This window comes from Cyprinodon tularosa, unplaced genomic scaffold, assembly GCF_016077235.1.
Source record: "Cyprinodon tularosa strain WSP-4 unplaced genomic scaffold, ASM1607723v1 ctg270, whole genome shotgun sequence".
NCBI classification, from domain to species: Eukaryota; Metazoa; Chordata; class Actinopteri; order Cyprinodontiformes; family Cyprinodontidae; genus Cyprinodon; species Cyprinodon tularosa.
In genome coordinates, this window is record NW_024038975.1 from 23,026 (window position 1) to 41,979 (window position 18,954).

General features: G+C 36.2%; 1 protein-coding gene across 1 annotated transcript; it reads left to right on the top strand.

The window, feature by feature from the left end:
* The first annotated feature begins 6,995 nt into the window (after positions 1 to 6,995).
* Positions 6,996 to 15,866, top strand: LOC119786329 (cell surface A33 antigen-like). Its single transcript, XM_038289614.1, has 7 exons — positions 6,996 to 7,174; positions 7,423 to 7,577; positions 10,267 to 10,480; positions 12,093 to 12,257; positions 12,383 to 12,499; positions 13,998 to 14,127; positions 14,229 to 15,866. The coding sequence occupies exons 1-7, from the start codon at positions 7,123 to 7,125 to the stop codon at positions 14,797 to 14,799; spliced, it is 1,404 nt and encodes a 467-aa protein (XP_038145542.1). The 5' UTR covers positions 6,996 to 7,122; the 3' UTR covers positions 14,800 to 15,866.
* The last annotated feature ends 3,088 nt before the right edge of the window (positions 15,867 to 18,954 follow it).

Sequence of the window (18,954 nt, forward strand, 5' to 3'; positions counted from 1 at the left end):
GTGCATAAAATCTGTATAAAATCTGAAACTGAAGTATTGAACAATTGTCAACTTAATTTGGATAGTTTGGATCAATAGGCTGAAAATTAAACAGCAGCACAGCATCAGAAGCAGAACATCTTGGCTTTTTTTTTTTTTAAACATTAGTTGTTTACTTCAAAATAATTCATATTTAAAAGATATGATACATTTATTTTTTATATTTGATTGAAATAATCACCCACTATTACTAACTGACTAATCAACAAATCTTGTAAAGCTGCAGAGACAAACATTTAAGAGCAAATGATTATCTTTATTTCGGAGAAAAAGTAAAGTTACATATCAGCACACACTGTCTGTTGCTCTTAAAACATTTTTCATAAGGACAAATATGAAAATTCACGAAAAAGCACAATAAGTACACAAAATATATCACTAAAATATTAGCGTTCAGTCAGTGGTAAAGTGTTGAAATGTGTTTCCGGAAGACAAACTTCATATGAAAGAGATTTCTTAAGTAACAGTGTTTATCAATATGCAATAAAATATTATAAACTATTTAACAATATTTCTCTCTGGAAACACTATTAAATTATGATAAAATGAAAAATAAAAACTTTCTAAAACATCATCTAAATGCAAAGCTGAACTTATTTTTGTGGGCATTGTGATAATTGTGATTAACTCCTTTCGTGTTAAAAAGACATGCTCTGATCTGTTCTTGTTTCTTTTTTTTTCTTTTTTTTTACAACTCTAGGTTTCTGGGATTGTTAGATATCAGCAGAAAAGTTTGATGATTTGAGGCAAATATGTTTTATTTTCTTTCCTTTAGAATGAGAGTTGCACAGAAGCTGAGCCTTACAAGAGTATTTGGGGGAGGGGTAGGGGGGAGGGTTGGGGGTTGGGGGGGTGGGGGGTTAGTTTTCCATACCTTTTGACCATTATATGATAATTATATTTGCTGGGTCAAAAATGATCAGCTTAGTAATATTAGCATCCCTGATAAATAAGGAGTAGGACTTTGAATGTATTCATTGATAATTTGGTTGAGGGTTTGGGTTTGGTTGAGGTTTGAGGTCCCAAATGCAGAAGCAGAGAGGCTGAAGTGATTTCTTGCAGTTTAATTGGTGAAAATAGTAAAGAAAGGCAGGAATCCAAAAATCCAAATTTAAAACAAAACAGAACCATGGAGACAATCAGCAACAGCGACAATGAACCAGCAAAGAGTGACAGCAAAGGGAGAGTATACAGTATATGGCCTGGTCAAAGATGTCAGCCTTCTGATGTGAACTCCATTGTCACTGATGCGCTCACTGGCACCAGTGTTGGAGTTGTCTTCCTCTTCAAAGCCTTTACACCTCAAAGTTGGCAGCTTTTCTTTTAAACCCTCTGGTCCAACTGTTTGAGTTGGCATCTTTTTTCTACACTGAGCCAAACTCAGCCATCCAGGCTTCATATTTTTCCAGGTCTGCAGCTGAGATGGATTTTGAGATCTTCAGAGTCAGAGTGAAGTCCTCCATAGTGACGGGCATCTGGAGCTCATCTTTTGAAAGGGTTCGGATCTCCTCAGGGCTCAGGCCTTGAATTCAACCACACATGGCATTCATGGATGCATTTCTGATGCGGATACAGGTGAGAAGATTGTTGCTCAATATCCCTGCAGTGTTACATTCAGGTTTAAAGGAATAGTACACCCAAAACATGATTAGCCTTCATTTTCTACTCACCCCCATGCTGAACAACACTCTGGAGTACTTTTTTGATATCTCAAATGCATCTGGAGATCTGGGAGGCTTCTTGCTGTCTGCTGACATTCAAATAATGGAGGTCTATGGTGACCGAGACAGAAAGGTCCATAAAAGTCCACAAAAAACGTGTCAATATTCCTCCATACTGCTCGTCCAATGTATTCCAAGTGTTCTGAGTGGGTAGCATCCAGAATTTACTCGAAACGAAGTCATTTAGAATGTTTTTAGAGCATAAACAGTAGTGTATAGGATTTCCTGAAAGCGCGCACATGCGCGCTCACGACGCTACGGAAGCCGGCAGACCAAGCCAGATGAAAGTGCGCATTCAGCAAGCATGCAAGCGTAGAAGAAGAAATGTGCTGTTTACCTGTGCAAAGAAAGAAACAACGAAAGAAAAATATCTGAGGACTTCAGTGTTGAGGAAGAGCACGAGTTCTTTGCCGAGCTGAATGCGCTGGTTTGGTCTGCCGGCTTCCGTAGCGTCGTGAGCACGCATGTGCGCGCTTTCAGGAAATCCTATACACTACTGTTTATGCTCTAAAAACATTCTAAATGACTTCGTTTCGAGTAAATTCTGGATGCTACCCACTCAGGACACTTGGAATACATTGGACGAGCAGTATGGAGGAATATTGACACGTTTTTTGTGGACTTTTATGGACCTTTCTGTCTCGGTGACCATAGACCTCCATTATTTGAATGTCAGCAGACAGCAAGAAGCCTCCCAGATCTCCAGATGCATTTGAGATATCAAAAAAGTACTCCAGAGTGTTGTTCAGCATGGGGGTGAGTAGAAAATGAAGGCTAATCATGTTTTGGGTGTACTATTCCTTTAAGAGTTCTCTACTTCTCTACAGAGAATTGTGGCCTACAACTGTTCAAGGTGAAATCAACATCCAAGGCCATTGCAGAGACAGAGAATATAGAAGTTCCTTAATTTTCCATAATATTTCCCCCCAAAAAAATCACAGTCCAAGAGAAAATCTAAAAGTGTAATATAATATAACATAATATTACATAGTAAAAGCAAAAAGCATAGAACAACACAGTACTGCCCCTTTACAAGCTGATTTTACAAGCTGTCAGCTTACTGTCCTTTAAATAAAAAAAGAACAATCCTGAAACCCTTCAGTAAGGTAATAAAAATGCATGTCATTTTGTACACCATTAAAAATACATGATTCTTACGTATTTTTTCACTCCTGGTTAATCAGCCTAAAGGCTATCCGTTTTAAAATTCTCAGCACATAGTTTGTATTTCTGAGCTACAGAGAAGAGAATTCTCACAATTAAATTTAACCTCTAAAAGACCTGCCTCTAAAAAACTCTGGACTTGATTCAGACTGCATGTGCAAGAGCATGCATTAGCCCATTTCTCCTCATGCACGCTCTGTTTAAAAGTTGCTGTTCTCATTGCTCATGCAAGTGTACTGTGTCCAAACGTCCGCTCTAACCCCGAAATCCCTCAATCACTATACAGAGCAAGGACTTTATGGTGAACTCAGCCAACTTAGCGTTTGGAAAGATGATCACTTTTCTATTGGTCCACTGCACGTTGCCTGTGCCATCTTTGTTATTAGTCAAATCCCATAATGCTTTGCAAGGAGAGCTCTCTGCGCAAAGCATTCAGTGATATATTTACCTCTTCTGAGGCCTTTCTTTTCTTCTTATACACTTTGCAGACACTTTTTCTCTTACGACCCTCTGCCATTTTCTAAGAACTGCAGTAAGAAAGGTAAGCTTCAATAACTGTGTGAACCCATAGCACACCACAGATATTCGGCTGAAAGTGCACATGCGCAGAAAAAGATAGCTAGTGGGACGAGCACATAGGACAGCGTTATGTAAACATATCACCAGAATGATTGACAATTAGGGGACCTATTATTTAGATGATACACCCGGAACTAAAAGATCGTCCTCTATACCTTTAAGCACTAAGGCAGCATGAAGAAAAAGGGACAGATGCCTTACATGAAATTGATAAAAGTTGTGTCAAATTCATTTAAAACATCTAAATCAAAGTTTCCTGTGTAGAAATGAGAAATCTGTGCTATATTGTTTGCATGAGTGGAAAATCTTTTAGTAAGTGTTGTAGAGTGGAAGCGAAATAAGCTGCAAATCAAAAGTGGCAGCATAACTGTGGAGGTCATTTCTAGTCAGGCTTCAAATATCTAAGCCCATTACATATCCCCAGGAATTATAGCAGTAATCAGTGTTCTGAAAAAGTAAATTCCTAAAACAACCACAAGGAGGCCTATGGGGCTCATATAGTCAGAGCAACCAACTAAGATCATATTCTAGGCTGTGTTTGATTGACATGTGATATTAACAGTATGGATCTAAAGCAAGTTTCTTTCACATTTCTGCATTTGAGAAAAATTCTCACAAAGAAATGCGTTTATTAAATTACTAAATTATTATTGTAATTTTTTTGCAAAGTAAACCTAACTTGTGCTTGTTATCATTTTTGTTGTGGTCACTTTAGCACCTTAGCTGTAAGTACTTTTGCATTTTGGGACATTTTATTCGATTGGGAATGTTTTACATCTGATTTGGAAGAAATACTTTAGGCTATTTTTGGAGATCACTCAAGATCAACTGTGAGGAGATGTTATATGTATAAATTATCTACTAGATGGATAGTAATGGGCTCTCTAATTAATTAAATTTAGTGCAAACTGTGTTAATGAAATAAATAACAATAGCAGGTGCAAAATGGTTTAACTACCTCTATACAGATTTTTTTCTAAACCACTGGTCAAAACTGTGAAGCTAGAGGTATCAGGGGGTAACAAATTTAGAATGATTCAAAAATGCAAACATTGTTTAATCTCCTGACTTTTTAGGAATAAACTGAACAATAAACTACATACAACTGATAGAGTCATTGCAGGTAGTAAAAAGTTTTAACAAATCATCAATTTTAAGATGTTTTTTAATGTATTGATACCAATATTGAATTTCAAATAAAACAAATAGTTAAACTGAAAATAATTACATTTGAATGCGGGTAGTTTGTGATTTGAAGGATATCGTTATGTCCTTGCAATATGTAATTTATTTTAGTGGATTTTTCTTTGTTTAACTGTTGTGGTGAGAAAACATTCTTACTGTATCCAAAGGGGGGGCCACCAGGTAAAGCTCAAAGGCTAATCGAGGACAGCTGCAATGTGTAGAAGAGAAAATTTTAAATGTGGGGTAATTACAGCATAATTTGTGCACTTCATAAAACATGAAAATATGCCATGAAAATACTAAAACAAAATCAACAACATGCTTTTTTTTAGGTGGAGTTGAGAGGGTGAAATCAATGTGAGGTCATGATTCTGATGTGTTGGTGTGAGTCACTGATCTTTATTTATTAACTGGATTGCTGATAGGCCGTTTGTAGTACCGGGGGGGAGTGAAGCCACCGGCCGCCATGTTGGTACTCCCAAGTTAGACCGGTCGCAATGTAAACAAATACGTGTGCTACAGCATCAAACAACAATGATTTTCAAATTTTCAGGGGGCTTTTAAATTAAAGATAAATTTGTCAATTTGAAACACACTTGCTTTTTCATAGCATCAGTAGATGCTAGAATTTATGATAAAAAAAATAGGCACATCACATTTCCTAGTCAGTATAAATTCTATGACTTCTATAAATCATGTAATATAATATATATATTATACAAATCCATCACAACAAAATGAATGTCTTAATGGAGCATAATAATACTGATGTGCCAAAAGGGATAAATTGATTATGTACATGTACTGTAATATACATGTATAGTTTACATTGTTTGATAAATACATATTACATATAATTTCAAGATTTAACTTCATGATTGAATTACAAGTACATGTCCGTTAATCCCGCAACATATCTATGACATAGATAGATAGATATATAGATGACGTTTCAGGAGGAATGTGCCAAAAACAGCAAACGTTGTGATATTCCAACCAAATCTTTCTGCGTAACAGCCGATTCTAACAAATAATAACCAAAATAATGTAAACTAAAAACAATTTTAAGAAGCTACAAAAAGATCTAAGAAAGAAGAACAACAGGGGAACTAAAGAACCTCTGATAATATTCAGCTACCTGATCAAATACCTGATTGTGATGTGTAATAGCGAATAAGAGAAAGTTACAAGTCTTCATTCAAAGTGGATGGCTTGAACTAGACCAATTCAATAAATAAGAACATTATTGAAAAATTCTTTCATTTTAGTAACTTAATTTACGGTACTAAGTGAAATGCCTATCTATTAAACACACACACTGATGTTTTCACAGCTTTATTTCTGGTACTTATGATGGTTTCCTGCTTACAGCTGAAGAAAACAATGCATTTTAAGACTAGAATATTACATTAGATTGATAAAGAAAACCATTTTGATGTAGAAATAATGCAAAGTGTTTAATATCTGCTTAAAGGTTATTTTAAAAGTTACTATTAATTTGACAAACAAGTGTCATAAGAACATGTAATCTATCATTGACTATATGTCATTTTTGAGCTTTTCTAAGAAAGATCACAGCAGGTCAAGGAAAGAGGTGAACTGTAGTTTGAATTGGTTTTTACATTTATGAGCTCTTTATGCTGGTGGTAACACAGCAGTGAATTTCTTTAATCTAAATATGACTCCTGTCATTCTGTTGTTGGTGCGATGGTGCTGCCTGCAGGTCAGATGGAACACAACACCCACTGTTGACTTGAAATAGTAAACATATATGGCTTTCTAGGAAAAGCAACGCCTTTCTATCCAGCTGCTTATCTATGACAACCTGCCAACGTAGTAGTGGCAGCATCACGGTTTTCATAGCAGGAAAGATGTATGAAGGTAAAAGAAGGCAAGAAAACCAGTGAGATTAAATAAAAAATAAAATAAAATGTGACCGAAGCTGAACTATTTTGAAAGAGGCTGAACTATTTTGAAAGATAAAGTGCAATTTAAATCCCATGTGTAGCCGATGCAAACAGAACAAAAACTAAAGCTGATTTAGCTAAATATTGACAAAGTGGGCGGATTACAAATGCATGGAAACGTTTCTAAATTTTTATTTTTCTCTCTTTGAATCAATTTTTTCTTCCACTTCACTATACGCAATAAAAACCCAAGTAAAAAAAAAATCTGTCGATATTGTGTGCTATCTTTTGTTATATCCCCTTTCTTATCTTTATAAGCTCTAATTCAAATGAAAACAGATTATTGTGATTGGACGCCTGCTGACATGTGATATGTATTGCTAACTTATTACCTGGAAGAGGCAACTTCTCCACACCTGGAAGTCCTGCAAGTTCACCGTGAAGGTCAGGCAGACTCCTGTTCCTCGACGAAGATCATCTGTTTAAAGTTTCTACGGCTGCTCAATGATTTAATCGTCTCTTAAAAGATGATACCAAGAAGGAATTTTGTATTGCTAAAGATAATTCTTCTAATTACAGGTAGGTTTATGTTTGTTTTTTCCCTTTTTGTGTTTTTCTTAATAGCCCCTGCCACACCTTTATGAGTGTCACTGTTAATCATTGACTCACTTGCAGGCTACTCAATTTGAGGAAGGAGTATTGTGACATTCTGAATAAAATTATATTTCAAATGTAACAAGATTTATCTGCCTCTTAGTATGATAGAAAAGTAGGAATTGAGTGATTTGAAAGAATATTGATTGTAAGTATTTTCTTCTGTTTTCTAGTTTTTACTTACTGCTCGGGGTTGAAAGTGTCAATCCCAGAAAAGGAATATAAGGTCCGCAAAGGAGAGGATGTTACACTGACCTGTTCCTTCGTGCCGGCTAGGCCCATCGAAAACAACTTTGTTCTGGTATGGGACGTTATTGGTACCCCATCGGTAAGATGTAAAAGATGGCCCCATGTGCCAAACGTAAAGCAGTGATGTTGTGTTCGCTGTTTGTGGTACGGTGTGTGAACTCAGAGGCTTTTCACTGTGTAAACAAGTCTAATATAGACCTGTAAACTTTAAAAAGAACATTTTTATGCACAGTATCCATAACACTTGTCCAACTATTTGTAAAGTTACAACCCACTCTTCAATGCATATTTATAAGGATTTTCTCTGACCAACACAAATCGGTCGATACTTGAAATGATCAGAAAATTATACATGGTTGGTGATATTTCTTTTCAGAATAAAAAACTTTAAACATTTACTGACAATTTATAATCAACCCCATTACTCTAATAGCCTTAAATATTATTTATTTCCCCTCCAAGTTTGCTCTATGGACAAAGAAAGCCCACCTGTACCTAAATTGGAGAATAAATCTATTTTCTCTGTGAATGGCTGATATGTTAGAGAACATTAGTGAGCATACAGCAACATACAGCCCTCAGAGTGTCAAAAGTAAGATTATGAAGCAGCATTAATCAGAACCTCTACAATATCATGGTTTTATTCAGTTTATCAACTAAATGTCTGGACTTCTAACCTGGTTGACCAAGCAAAGAGAACATTATTCAGAGAAATCAAAGCTAAACACATAAAAGACACTGCCTGTGACACTGTTTGCGGCAAACTCTCAATACTCCAAGTACATTTCTTCAAAACACATAGATTCTGGCTAAGTTACTCATCAACAGACCTCTGGACTCACAGTATTGAGTTATAATGTGAGAATATGAACTGGAAATCCCAAGAGCATGCATTAGGATTACTTATTAAAACCTGATGGTCTGTGAGTGAACATTAAAAGATGCTTGCTGAGGGAAATCAAATTTCTGAAATTCTGCAGGAAATCTATTGGAAATTTAACTTTTTTTTTATCGAAACATGTGTAACATTTCTGACATAATTTTACCGTTTCATTTTGTATTTTCTAAAAAACTATATGTTTGGAGAAAAAAAAATCTTTGCAAATGTCTCTTGATTTCTATCTGACTCGTCACATCGTTATTAAATTGCTGCATAGGTCTGACCATACCCCCCTGTATCTTGGTCGGACAGTTGAAAGCGAATAGTGATGGTCTGCGCAGCCCTATTCATTTCAACATGTTTTTAAAGCTACGGATAACATTCTACCTTTTATGTGCCCCCTTATCTGACAAATAGGATGAAGGGTCTTTTTAGGGGATAACTCTGGATGAGTTGCAAAGATCCATGACTCAGGTGCAAGAATCGAACAAAGCTGCTCACAAGACAGCTATTAGTTATACACTTTACAAATCTGGCCTTTATTGTAGAGTGGCAGGAAAAAAGAAATCCTGGTTGGATGGAACAGTCCTGTTTGTAGTTTACTACGACTACTATAGACATAATATACATGTGAAAGCAGGTACTCTGCTCAGATGAAACAATGATGAAACCACCATTACCGTAGTAAAATATGGTGGTAGCAACACCATACCGTGGAGATGCTTTGCTTTAAAATGGAAATGGTTTAGAGTCCATGATTTATATACCAGGGTTTTCTGGGAAAACATATGCCAGCTGAACATGACCCTGAGTGTGTGAGGATGCACTCTATACACTGTATATAACCCAATGCACCTTTTCTTATTTTGATACCTGCTTCTTCTTCTTGACAATTTGAGCAGATGTAACAATCAATAAACCTTGGATCAAAATACAATACATTTGTTAGAGTTGCCCAGTCAAACTCCAGGCATAAAAAAATATATTTTCCAGTAATCTGATCCAGTCATTTCTATTTTTCTTGACATCACAGCAACACAGTTACAGAAATCCAGTGACTTCAGTTTTATGTTTCCCGCTAGTGATAATTTATATCTGTGTTAATTGTCACCTTATTTTGAACAATTATGTCAAGCACGATGCCTTTACTCACATGTAAAGATGTATGGTTAATTAACGGATCGCTATCTGATTTTGGCTGATGGGCTTAGCCTATATGTTGGATTGGATTGGATCAAAGTGCAAAATACTTCCGCTTTCACTTCACAATCATGTGCAGCTTTGTTTCAGTCTACCACATCAAATCTGATTAAATCCAACAATGAAGTTTGTGGTGCAAATAATGAGAAATGAGTGAACGTTTTTGTAAAAGGCATCATTCTACTTTTTAAGTTTAATTTCAACTCTAAGCCAAAAGCTCTCCCAATTAAAAATTCTAGCAATTAAATAAATTCTTGTTTAGCACTTTTTAAAGAAATTTATTAGCTTTAATGAACTATAACGTCAATGCAATGAGAGAAATGAATCAAATGATCAGTGCTTTTATTGATTGTTTTTATGAGGTTCTTGTAACGGTAATGAACTCTGTCAAGGCGATGATGAATGAGGGAATCCCTCAGAACTGCAGTATGCATAAAACTCAGTGCTGCTTGAACGGAGATGTTCCCATTAAATATCTTACCTACATGGGTACACTTTTGCTTTATAAATTGGTTGGGATAGAATCAAATAAAATACAATACTTTTACCAGCAGTAGAAATTCGCCAACATCAAAATTTAAAAGACTTGTTCTTAATAAGTCAAAAAATATGTCATAACTGTGATGTCATAATCACTTGAAACTTTATTTATTATCTTTAACTGTATATTCTTCTTTCCTTTCACCAGAAAGCTGTGGCCGCCTTCTTTAAGAATAGTCCCGTTGACATTGCTCCGGCTTATGAAGGAAGAGCCTCCCTGGAGGTTGACCTTGAAGGGGGAGTATCGACGCTCCAGTTAACAAAGGTGACCATGGAAGACAGCCGCCTGTACCAGTGCAGCGTCAGAATCCCTAATGATGACGAAGGGACACCAATTGCTTCTACTTCTGTTTTAGTCCTTGGTGAGACTTAACACAAAGTCTGTCTGTCTAAATGAATATGATATAAATACATAATATATGCGTCCATGGAAATTTTAAGAAAAACATAGATTAATGTATTTTCTTTTTTGTAATTTTGGGGGTGGGCATATCCCCTGCACTTTTTCAAACGTCCATTTTGGTCCCCAATGTTTTACTGTCCAAAAAAAATGTTGTTTGATTGGCCCACTGTCTTTTCTTGTGAGATTGGCTGTCACCACTGTCACTCCTGAGAAGCTCACTTTACAAACATCTGATGCCCCAACCCCCACCCCACACACACACACACACACACACACACACACACACACACACACACACACACACACACACACACACACACACCCACACACACACTTCTGAAAGCAAAATTTCGTCCATTTGGCGTAAAGAAAAAGCAGACTACCTTTGTAATCAAACAATAACTTTATTTCAGTGTCTCTATTTCAGCACTGAACATCTTTTAGTAATTACACTAAAACAAATGTTTGTCACATCAAATATGTCTCAGGTGGTAACCAAATCCTACTAGTCCTCCTCAGAGTTTAGGAGGCATTTTAATGTCCTATTAAACCTTAAAACAAAGGATTACTTGCATTCTTCATATAATAATGTCAAAATGTTCTTTCTTCCTTTAAATGTAAAGGGTGATGTGGGCGCATCACTTGAAATACCCGGCACCCTTTCCATCCAAGCTGCCACACTACCGGAGAGAAATTTGTTCCAATATTGTTCAAATAAATAAATAAAAAAAAGGAATCTTACAATATTACCTATTTTCGTTTGTTTTAATCTAAAAGATGGAAATTAAATATTTATGCTACTTTCAATCAAATAATATCTCAATTCCAAGATGATTAGTTTGATAAATTATTTATATCTTTTATATATAATATAGTGTTCTGTTTTAGGGTTTATGGGTCTTTAATCTTTTTTTTTTTTATTTACTCTGTAATGATCAGTCATTTTCTCTAGATGTAATTACTCAACCATATTTTGACTCCAGATAGCCTCTCACATTTTCCTGTCCTCAGTCGCATATTATCACCCTTGGGTGCCCTGCAAAAATATTCATATCAATTGAGCTTTTTATACATTTTAACATTGCACTTTCATGGAGTAATTGTGAAGTGATACACAGTTCTCAGAAATGGTAGCATTGTCACTGGGGATGTATTTTTATTAGACTTTGTTTTACAGAAGAGACAGAGAGAATGATCAGAGTGGATGCATGGATGAATGCAGCTATAGTCCAGACCTGGAAAAAAACTGGTTAGAAGCCTTAAAAGCCTTGAGTTTAGGTTGGAAGTTTATCTTCCTGAATAACAACTGTCTTATAGATAGGGATAAAATTAGAAAAGATTTTTCCTCCCAAAGTGAAAGAAAAAATGCATTGTGCAGTATAAAATGTAAAAGATTTGAAATCTAAACCATTTACCAAAATAAATGGGCTTCTTCTTTATATGCTGTAGTTAGAAAATATGATTAGGAATAATGTCTATAGCAATTATTCATTCTATTAACACCTGGGATGGAGAATCAATTAAAAACTTTATTGCACTTTATGTTTAAATCAAGTTAACTTCTATTTCAGAACCTCCCTCTAAACCAATATGCACGCTCCAGGGAAAAGCAGAGTATTACAGTGACATCACACTTACCTGCAAATCTGAGGAGGGTTCTCCAGCTCCGACCTATCAGTGGACAAGCTACAGTGTTGACAACATTCAAAGACAATTTCCACCAAAGACAACAGAGAGTACGTATTTAAAGCAACCATAACTTAACATGTTCATTTATCAAGTCGGCTGGGCTACTATACTCTGCATGTCCCTACTTTGTTTGATATAATTATTTTTTTTGTTTTTGTTTTTTTCTTTACAGAGGATGGAGTTTTGTCTCTCTTTAATATCACAAGAGAGACGTCTGGATTCTTTATTTGCATTTCACAAAACAACATTGGCTCGGCCAGCTGCAACTTTACCTTAGCTGTGATGCCTCGTAAGTATTTCAACATATTTCAATTAAAAATCTAATGTATATAGTCTGAGATTAGTGTTTCCAACAATTACACTTTTATCAAATGTTCCAGAGTGATGATGGCAAGAGAAACGGTTTCCATATTTTTCACAAATAAGATTCTAAAAAAGTGTGCATTCGCCTTCAGGCCATTTTACTAAAAAAATCAATTTAATCCAATTAAGGCTTTTTAGAATATTTTAATATTTAATCACAACACAGGTAATCTCAAGGCACTTTACTCAGGCTAACCTGGGTCACTCTAGTATAAGCAGTAGTGGTTCTAGACCATACCTAGGAGGAAGGCCAGGGTGGTGCCCGCGTGTTTTCATGTGGGCAGAGAAAAGCATGAAAGGAAAACAGGGCAATACTTAATCAGTTGAAATATCTTAAGAGAGATGCAGAACCAAAGAACTACCTGTAAATCAGCACTTAATGAAGTAAAACATCCATGTCATTCAGTTTAATCAAAACAGAAAAAATCCCTTACTTCTGAAAAAAAGCAACTGAAATAATTAGTCGGCAAACAAATAACTACTAAACATACAATAAAGCTATTCTTAGCGACATTAGATAACTTTACATATTTTTGAGTTATCTGAAATTAAAAAGATTAGTTTTATCGTATTTAGAACTTAAGTAAAACTGATTAATTAATCAGTAACAAATTAGAGTCGTTATTTTTTATTTGGTTTAAAATAACATTAGCAGATGAAAACTGTGACCCTATCTCATTATAAATAAGTTGTTATAAGTCATTATAAGTTGTCATTTTAAAATTAGAATTAAAAGCATAACTGTATAGACATAATTAAATTGATCTGTCTGTTTACGCACATATCATCTTTAGAATTTATTTTGATGTTATTTATTCAGTACATTGGCCCCTGTATGGAACCACCCATGTCTGTAAGCTGTATAATAAGGAGCTAACCTAATCATAAAAGTAGACCAAGAGTGGAGAACAACAACTTCAATGATTTTTTGCATTATCCATATTTCTATCACGGTTTATCAGGATGGGTGCTGATGCCCATCTCCAGCTGTTTACGGGCGAGGGTTAGAGTACACCCTGGATAGGTCACCAGTCTATTGGAAAGACCCGGGGCTGGGAATCGAACCCAAAACCTTCTTGCTGCAATGCTGCAGTGCTACCACTGCGTAACTGAGCAGCGGATTATTTGTATTTCTGATGTCTGGCTACCATTTGTTTGTCCCTAGAGCCAATAATCTTCTAATTCATGAAGTTTAAATGATCTAAAAAGAGTTTCCACTGTGGTCTTGATACTGAATCTCACTCCTCTTTTTCCCATCAGATCATTACACTCTTATTAAATGTATTCACTTTAAATATTGCTACAACTAAAGTTGTCTGCTATGGTTGTTCTACCTATGTATTTTTCCTGTCCCAATATTATGTGAAAAGAAGATACATCTGTCATATCTTTTGCATATGAATTTTGTATTTTTTTTTTTCCAGCAAGTATGGGTATGGGGTCTACTGCAATAATAATAGGAATAGCAGTAGTTCTTGGTGCTCTTCTGCTTCTGGGGATTATCATTTTCTGTTACCGAAAGAGAAAGAGTAAAAAAGAAGCTACTGTGGAGGGGTATGTAATGTTTACTTACATTTAAGTTTTAAAACAGTACATAAAAAAAAAAAAAAAAGTCATGTAATTGTTTACAATATCCTTGCTGTCTTTGTTTTTAGTGCGCATGGGGATAAGGTGTTTTATGACAAAGAAGGTTCTGAAGTCGGAGAGCCATACTTGGATGACAAGTCCACTGGAAAAAAGCTGCCTAGTCAGTATGAAGACAGCGATATAGCTTCTGAAAGAAATTATGTGAAGCATGATGGAAAAGGTAGTGATACAGATTCCCACCGTTACCATGGTGAAAAGAAGGATTACTCTCGTGGAAGCAGGGATAACCTGGACAATGAGCGGGATCGCTATGGAAGCCGGGATCGCCTTGATGACCGACGTGATCACCACAGAAACCAGGATCCTGATGATCAACGCAATCGGTATGGAAGTAGGGATCGTCTTGATGACCAACGTGATCGTTACGGGAGCCGGGATCGTCTTGATGATCAACATGATCGTTACAGAAGTCAGGATCGTAATGACCATCGCGATCACTATGGCAGTCGAGATCGCCTTGATGATCAGCGCGGTCGCTATGGTAGTAGAGATCGGCTTGACGATTACCACGATCAGTACAGCGGTGGTAGAGATGTGTATCATGGTAGCCGTGATCGCATTGATTACCGTGACGATTAATGCTGAAACATAAATATGTTGAATTCCTGGAATACTATAAAAAAAGATCTTTCTTTCACATCTATCTTTCTATGTATAATTCCTCTGAGACAATTCTCTGAGGAAGACTCAAATTAAAAGTATGCATTAGCAGAGGCAATCTACCTTTCTACATTTCATTCCCATTTTATGTCATTTTTATCGATCCCATGTAGAAGAATGGATCCTGGGGTTAAAGAATGTCTTGATGTCAAGTTGTTTTCTGTGTTCGTAAACCTTGCAAAAGATACTCTCCAGATAATGGACATCAATAGACATTTTTATTGTTATTGCCCTTTATAGCATGAAACCACTCTTTGAAATAAAGGGACCTTTTTTGGCTATTTCTCCAATCGCCAGGATGATACTTTGAAGGATGGATTTATGTTTAGATTGGCCTTTAGTATGTCCAGCTTTATGATGAACAATGCCCCAACAACCCCAGCAACTTTTAGGAAGCAATGGACATTTTTATGCATACATATTTTCCGCACTCAAGCAAATATATTCAAATGAATAAAAATGTTACCTTCTGTTGGTCTTTCAATGTAGTTTTGCTTGGTGGGTTGTTGCCGGTCGACAAGGCCAAATAAATAGCTATTTAACCATTAAAAATAGGTGACTGGCTTGGGTTACCAGTATTTGTCACATACTGGTTGGCTCTGCATTTGGAACCCATACCCTTTTTACCCATATTTGTGCAGAACATGATGAAATGACATAAAGGGAGATGTCATCTATGGATCCTTTTGTGGTGAGGGCGTGTTTTTAGTTTTGACTTACCAATGATTTATTTTTTTTATTTTTTAATAATGTATCAGTGTTGCACATACACTGAAATCTGCTGTGTGTTAATTTTGGTTAATTTATTTTTTATTTACTTTTTTGTTTTCAAAATCATGCCTCTTTCATATTAATATGGGAAACAAAATACTGATTTTATTGTTGGTCTGTAGCAAGGGCAGTTCTAGACAGGGGGCCAACAGAAGCTAGTACCCCAGATCCTGTTGTGGCTCCTGTCCTGAAGGCATAATACTAAAAAAAAAAAATTCTAAAGATGATATGCGATGGAGCAGACATAATTATTGATGCTCCCTTGGACTCATTTGCTAAATGTTATTTTTTTTAAACCAAAAACAAAACAAAACAAAAAAAAAAACTATAATTGGACAAAGCTGAATTTTTGGTCTGTATACTTGTGATTTTCCTTTAAAAAAAGTCCTACATATGTAATACTCAAAATGAATGCACATTAACCTAATATTACAAAAAGCTTTATTTTATTTTTCAGTAGATATTTATTTGGCAAATAATTATTTCAGTTGCTTTTGGTTCCATGATTAGCGATTTCTCTTTTATATATTAGACAAATAAAGTTAATATGTTCAAACCAAAACAATTTTTTTTTTCAATAACTACATAAAATTTTAATGAAACTAAATGACATGGACATTTCAGTTAAAGCCGAGCCACAAGTACCGTAGATCTTTGGTTCTTTAGCTTTAATAAATATTTTAAATGATTGCCCTGTTTTTCACGCTACCCTGCCCCCCTAATACATTTGGTCTAGAACTGCCACTGGTCTACAGAAATCCAAGTTAAGTAATACATAATTTGTAACGGATTCATTTTTCTTTTTCTCTTTCTTCTTGTCTGTGTTTTTTTTTTTTCTTTGATGTTATTTTTTATTTTATTTTTTCAAGACAGTCTGTAGCAGTCAGATAAATGGGCTGCATTTTGTATGGAAAATAATAAATTAACCCAAAGGCTCTGGGATAATTCACTCGTGTGTTGCAAAACTTTTTTTTTTTTTTTTAACCACATAGCATAATAAGGCGCTGCCTTATGCTGGACCAAGTGTCCCATATTTAAAAATAAATACAGAAATAAATAAATGGTCATTAAATAAATAGGCATGCAACTAATTGCCCTCCAAATACAACAAATAAATTAAATTATACAGTGAGACATAAATGTATATATCTCTTTTAATCAGCTTCTTTATTTATTTGCCTTTGTTATAGTTAACTTATATAATATATGTGTGTCGCCATTGAGGCGATTTATATACAGACTTTTATGATGAAAAGTTGAGAAAGAATAGGACCTTTTATTTTGACACTGTTTCCTGTAGTTTCCTTACTACTTCCTGCATTGTATTCAGTTACTCCACATTCGGTTTCTATCTGCTGAAAATGGAAAAGAATTCCTGACTGTGAACGATGCTAGAAGCAAAGTCGTAAGTAAAAGTCATTGTTATGTTAAATAATTGATAGTTTAAGTTAAGTTTATAGTAGAAAGAAAATGTAATAAATAGGTTAAAAAGATTGTTTTTATTCATGTGTTTAGATAGGTTAATTCATCAGACTTTATGTGAAGCTAAACTTAAAATTAAAAATAGTTGAACTTTGTTTTGTTACAGTTTTCACTCTGCTATGTAATGCTGGATTCTTCAAGTAAACAACAGTGGAACGTTAACTACAGAGCAGTCTCCTGGTTATTGCATCAGAGTTTAACTTGTTGGATAACTTCAGTTAATACACTGCAGTGAGGACAACATAGTGAAAAGACTGAGAAGTTAGCACTGAACATCGAGTCAGGATGGAAACTAGATCTAATAAATCAAGCAAAGTTGGAAGCAGCTGTCATTCTTCTACCTCATCAACCAATGCTTTACTTCGCGCACGAGCAAAGGCAGCAGCTGCTAAAGTGCGTGCCGAGTATGCTGAGCAAGAAGCCAAAGCTAAGATAGAAAAAGTTAAAAAAGAGACTGAAATTGAAACACTAGCCATATGCCGTGAAGCAGCAGAAGCTGAAGCCGTAGCAGCTGTCTGGGAGTCAGCAGTTACAGGGAGCAACAATTATATTGTGCTGGATGAAACAAACTTAATAGAACAAAGCAAACATGAACGAACGAGTGAATACATCCAAACTCACTTCCAGTCCACTAACCCTGTTCAACAAACAGCCATGAAGGCTAGTCCACCCCCAACGCAGCCAATTGCCACTCTCAGTTACAGCCCGAACAACCCCTTTGTTTCACACCATCAGCCGCAGGTGTTTTCACACAACAGCAGAAACAATGTGGAATTTACAGACTATGACTTGGACTATGCACCACCAGCAGCCAAACAGTCAGTCAGCCAGAATCCATTTTTCAGAGAAAGGCCCAGGGTTATTTCCGAGAGTGTCATCTCGCAGATCAGTGAATTAAATGTCGGGGCTCCATCTTTCCACCCCCAGTAGACCAATACTCAAAGTATGCCTGCAACTGAACACCTGGCACAATATTTAGCTCGACGTGACCTAGTGAATACAAGTTTGTATGAGTTTGATGATAAACCTGAAAATTATCGTGCTTGGCTCTCATCATACAAAAATGCCACCCAAGGACTTGGTCTCACAGCCACTGAAGAATTGGATTTGATGACACGATGGCTTGGCAAAGAATCCAGCAACCAGGTGAAACGCCTCCGTGCAGTGCACATAGCAAGCCCACAAATAGCCCTAGTGAAAGCTTGGGAACGTCTTCAAGAGTGTTATGCAGCCCCAGAGGTGATTGAAAAGGCCCTCTTCACCCGACTGGATGCATTTCCCAGAGTCTCAGCCAAGGAAAATTTGAAGCTACGAGAGTTGGCTGACCTGCTTATGGAAGTGCAGTGTGCTAAGGAAGATGGCTACTTACCAGGCCTGTCCTACCTGGACACAACACGAGGAATTGAGCCTATAGTGACCAAATTGCCTCATGGACTCCAGGAAAGATGGATCTCGGTCGGTTCTAAGTACAAAGAAGAAAATAGAGGACGGTTCCCACCGTTCGATTACTTCACGAAATTCATATGTTATGAGGCCAAGAAAAGAAATGACCCCAGCTTTACCCTTTCAAATGTTACTACAACATTACCTGTCAGGACTGAAAGTGCCTTTCCTAAAACCATCCAGAAACCCATTGCAGTTCATAAGATCAATGTCACTCCTACAGGAACAAATGTCTTCAGTGATCTGAGTAAGATCTGCCCAATACATGCAAAACCCCACCCACTTAAGAAGTGCAAAGCCTTCAGAGCTGAAACTCTGGATGACAGAAAGGTATTTCTGAAAGAAAACGGAATCTGCTTTAAGTGTTGTAGCTCAACC

Coding starts and splice junctions, on each gene's coding strand:
- LOC119786329 (XM_038289614.1), top strand. CDS start 7,123: ATGATACCAAGAAGGAATTTTGTATTGCTAAAGATAATTCTTCTAATT. Junction 7,175..7,422: donor GATAATTCTTCTAATTACAG/GTAGGTTTATGT, acceptor TCTGTTTTCTAG/TTTTTACTTACTGCTCGGGG. Junction 14,128..14,228: donor AAAGAAGCTACTGTGGAGGG/GTATGTAATGTT, acceptor CTTTGTTTTTAG/TGCGCATGGGGATAAGGTGT.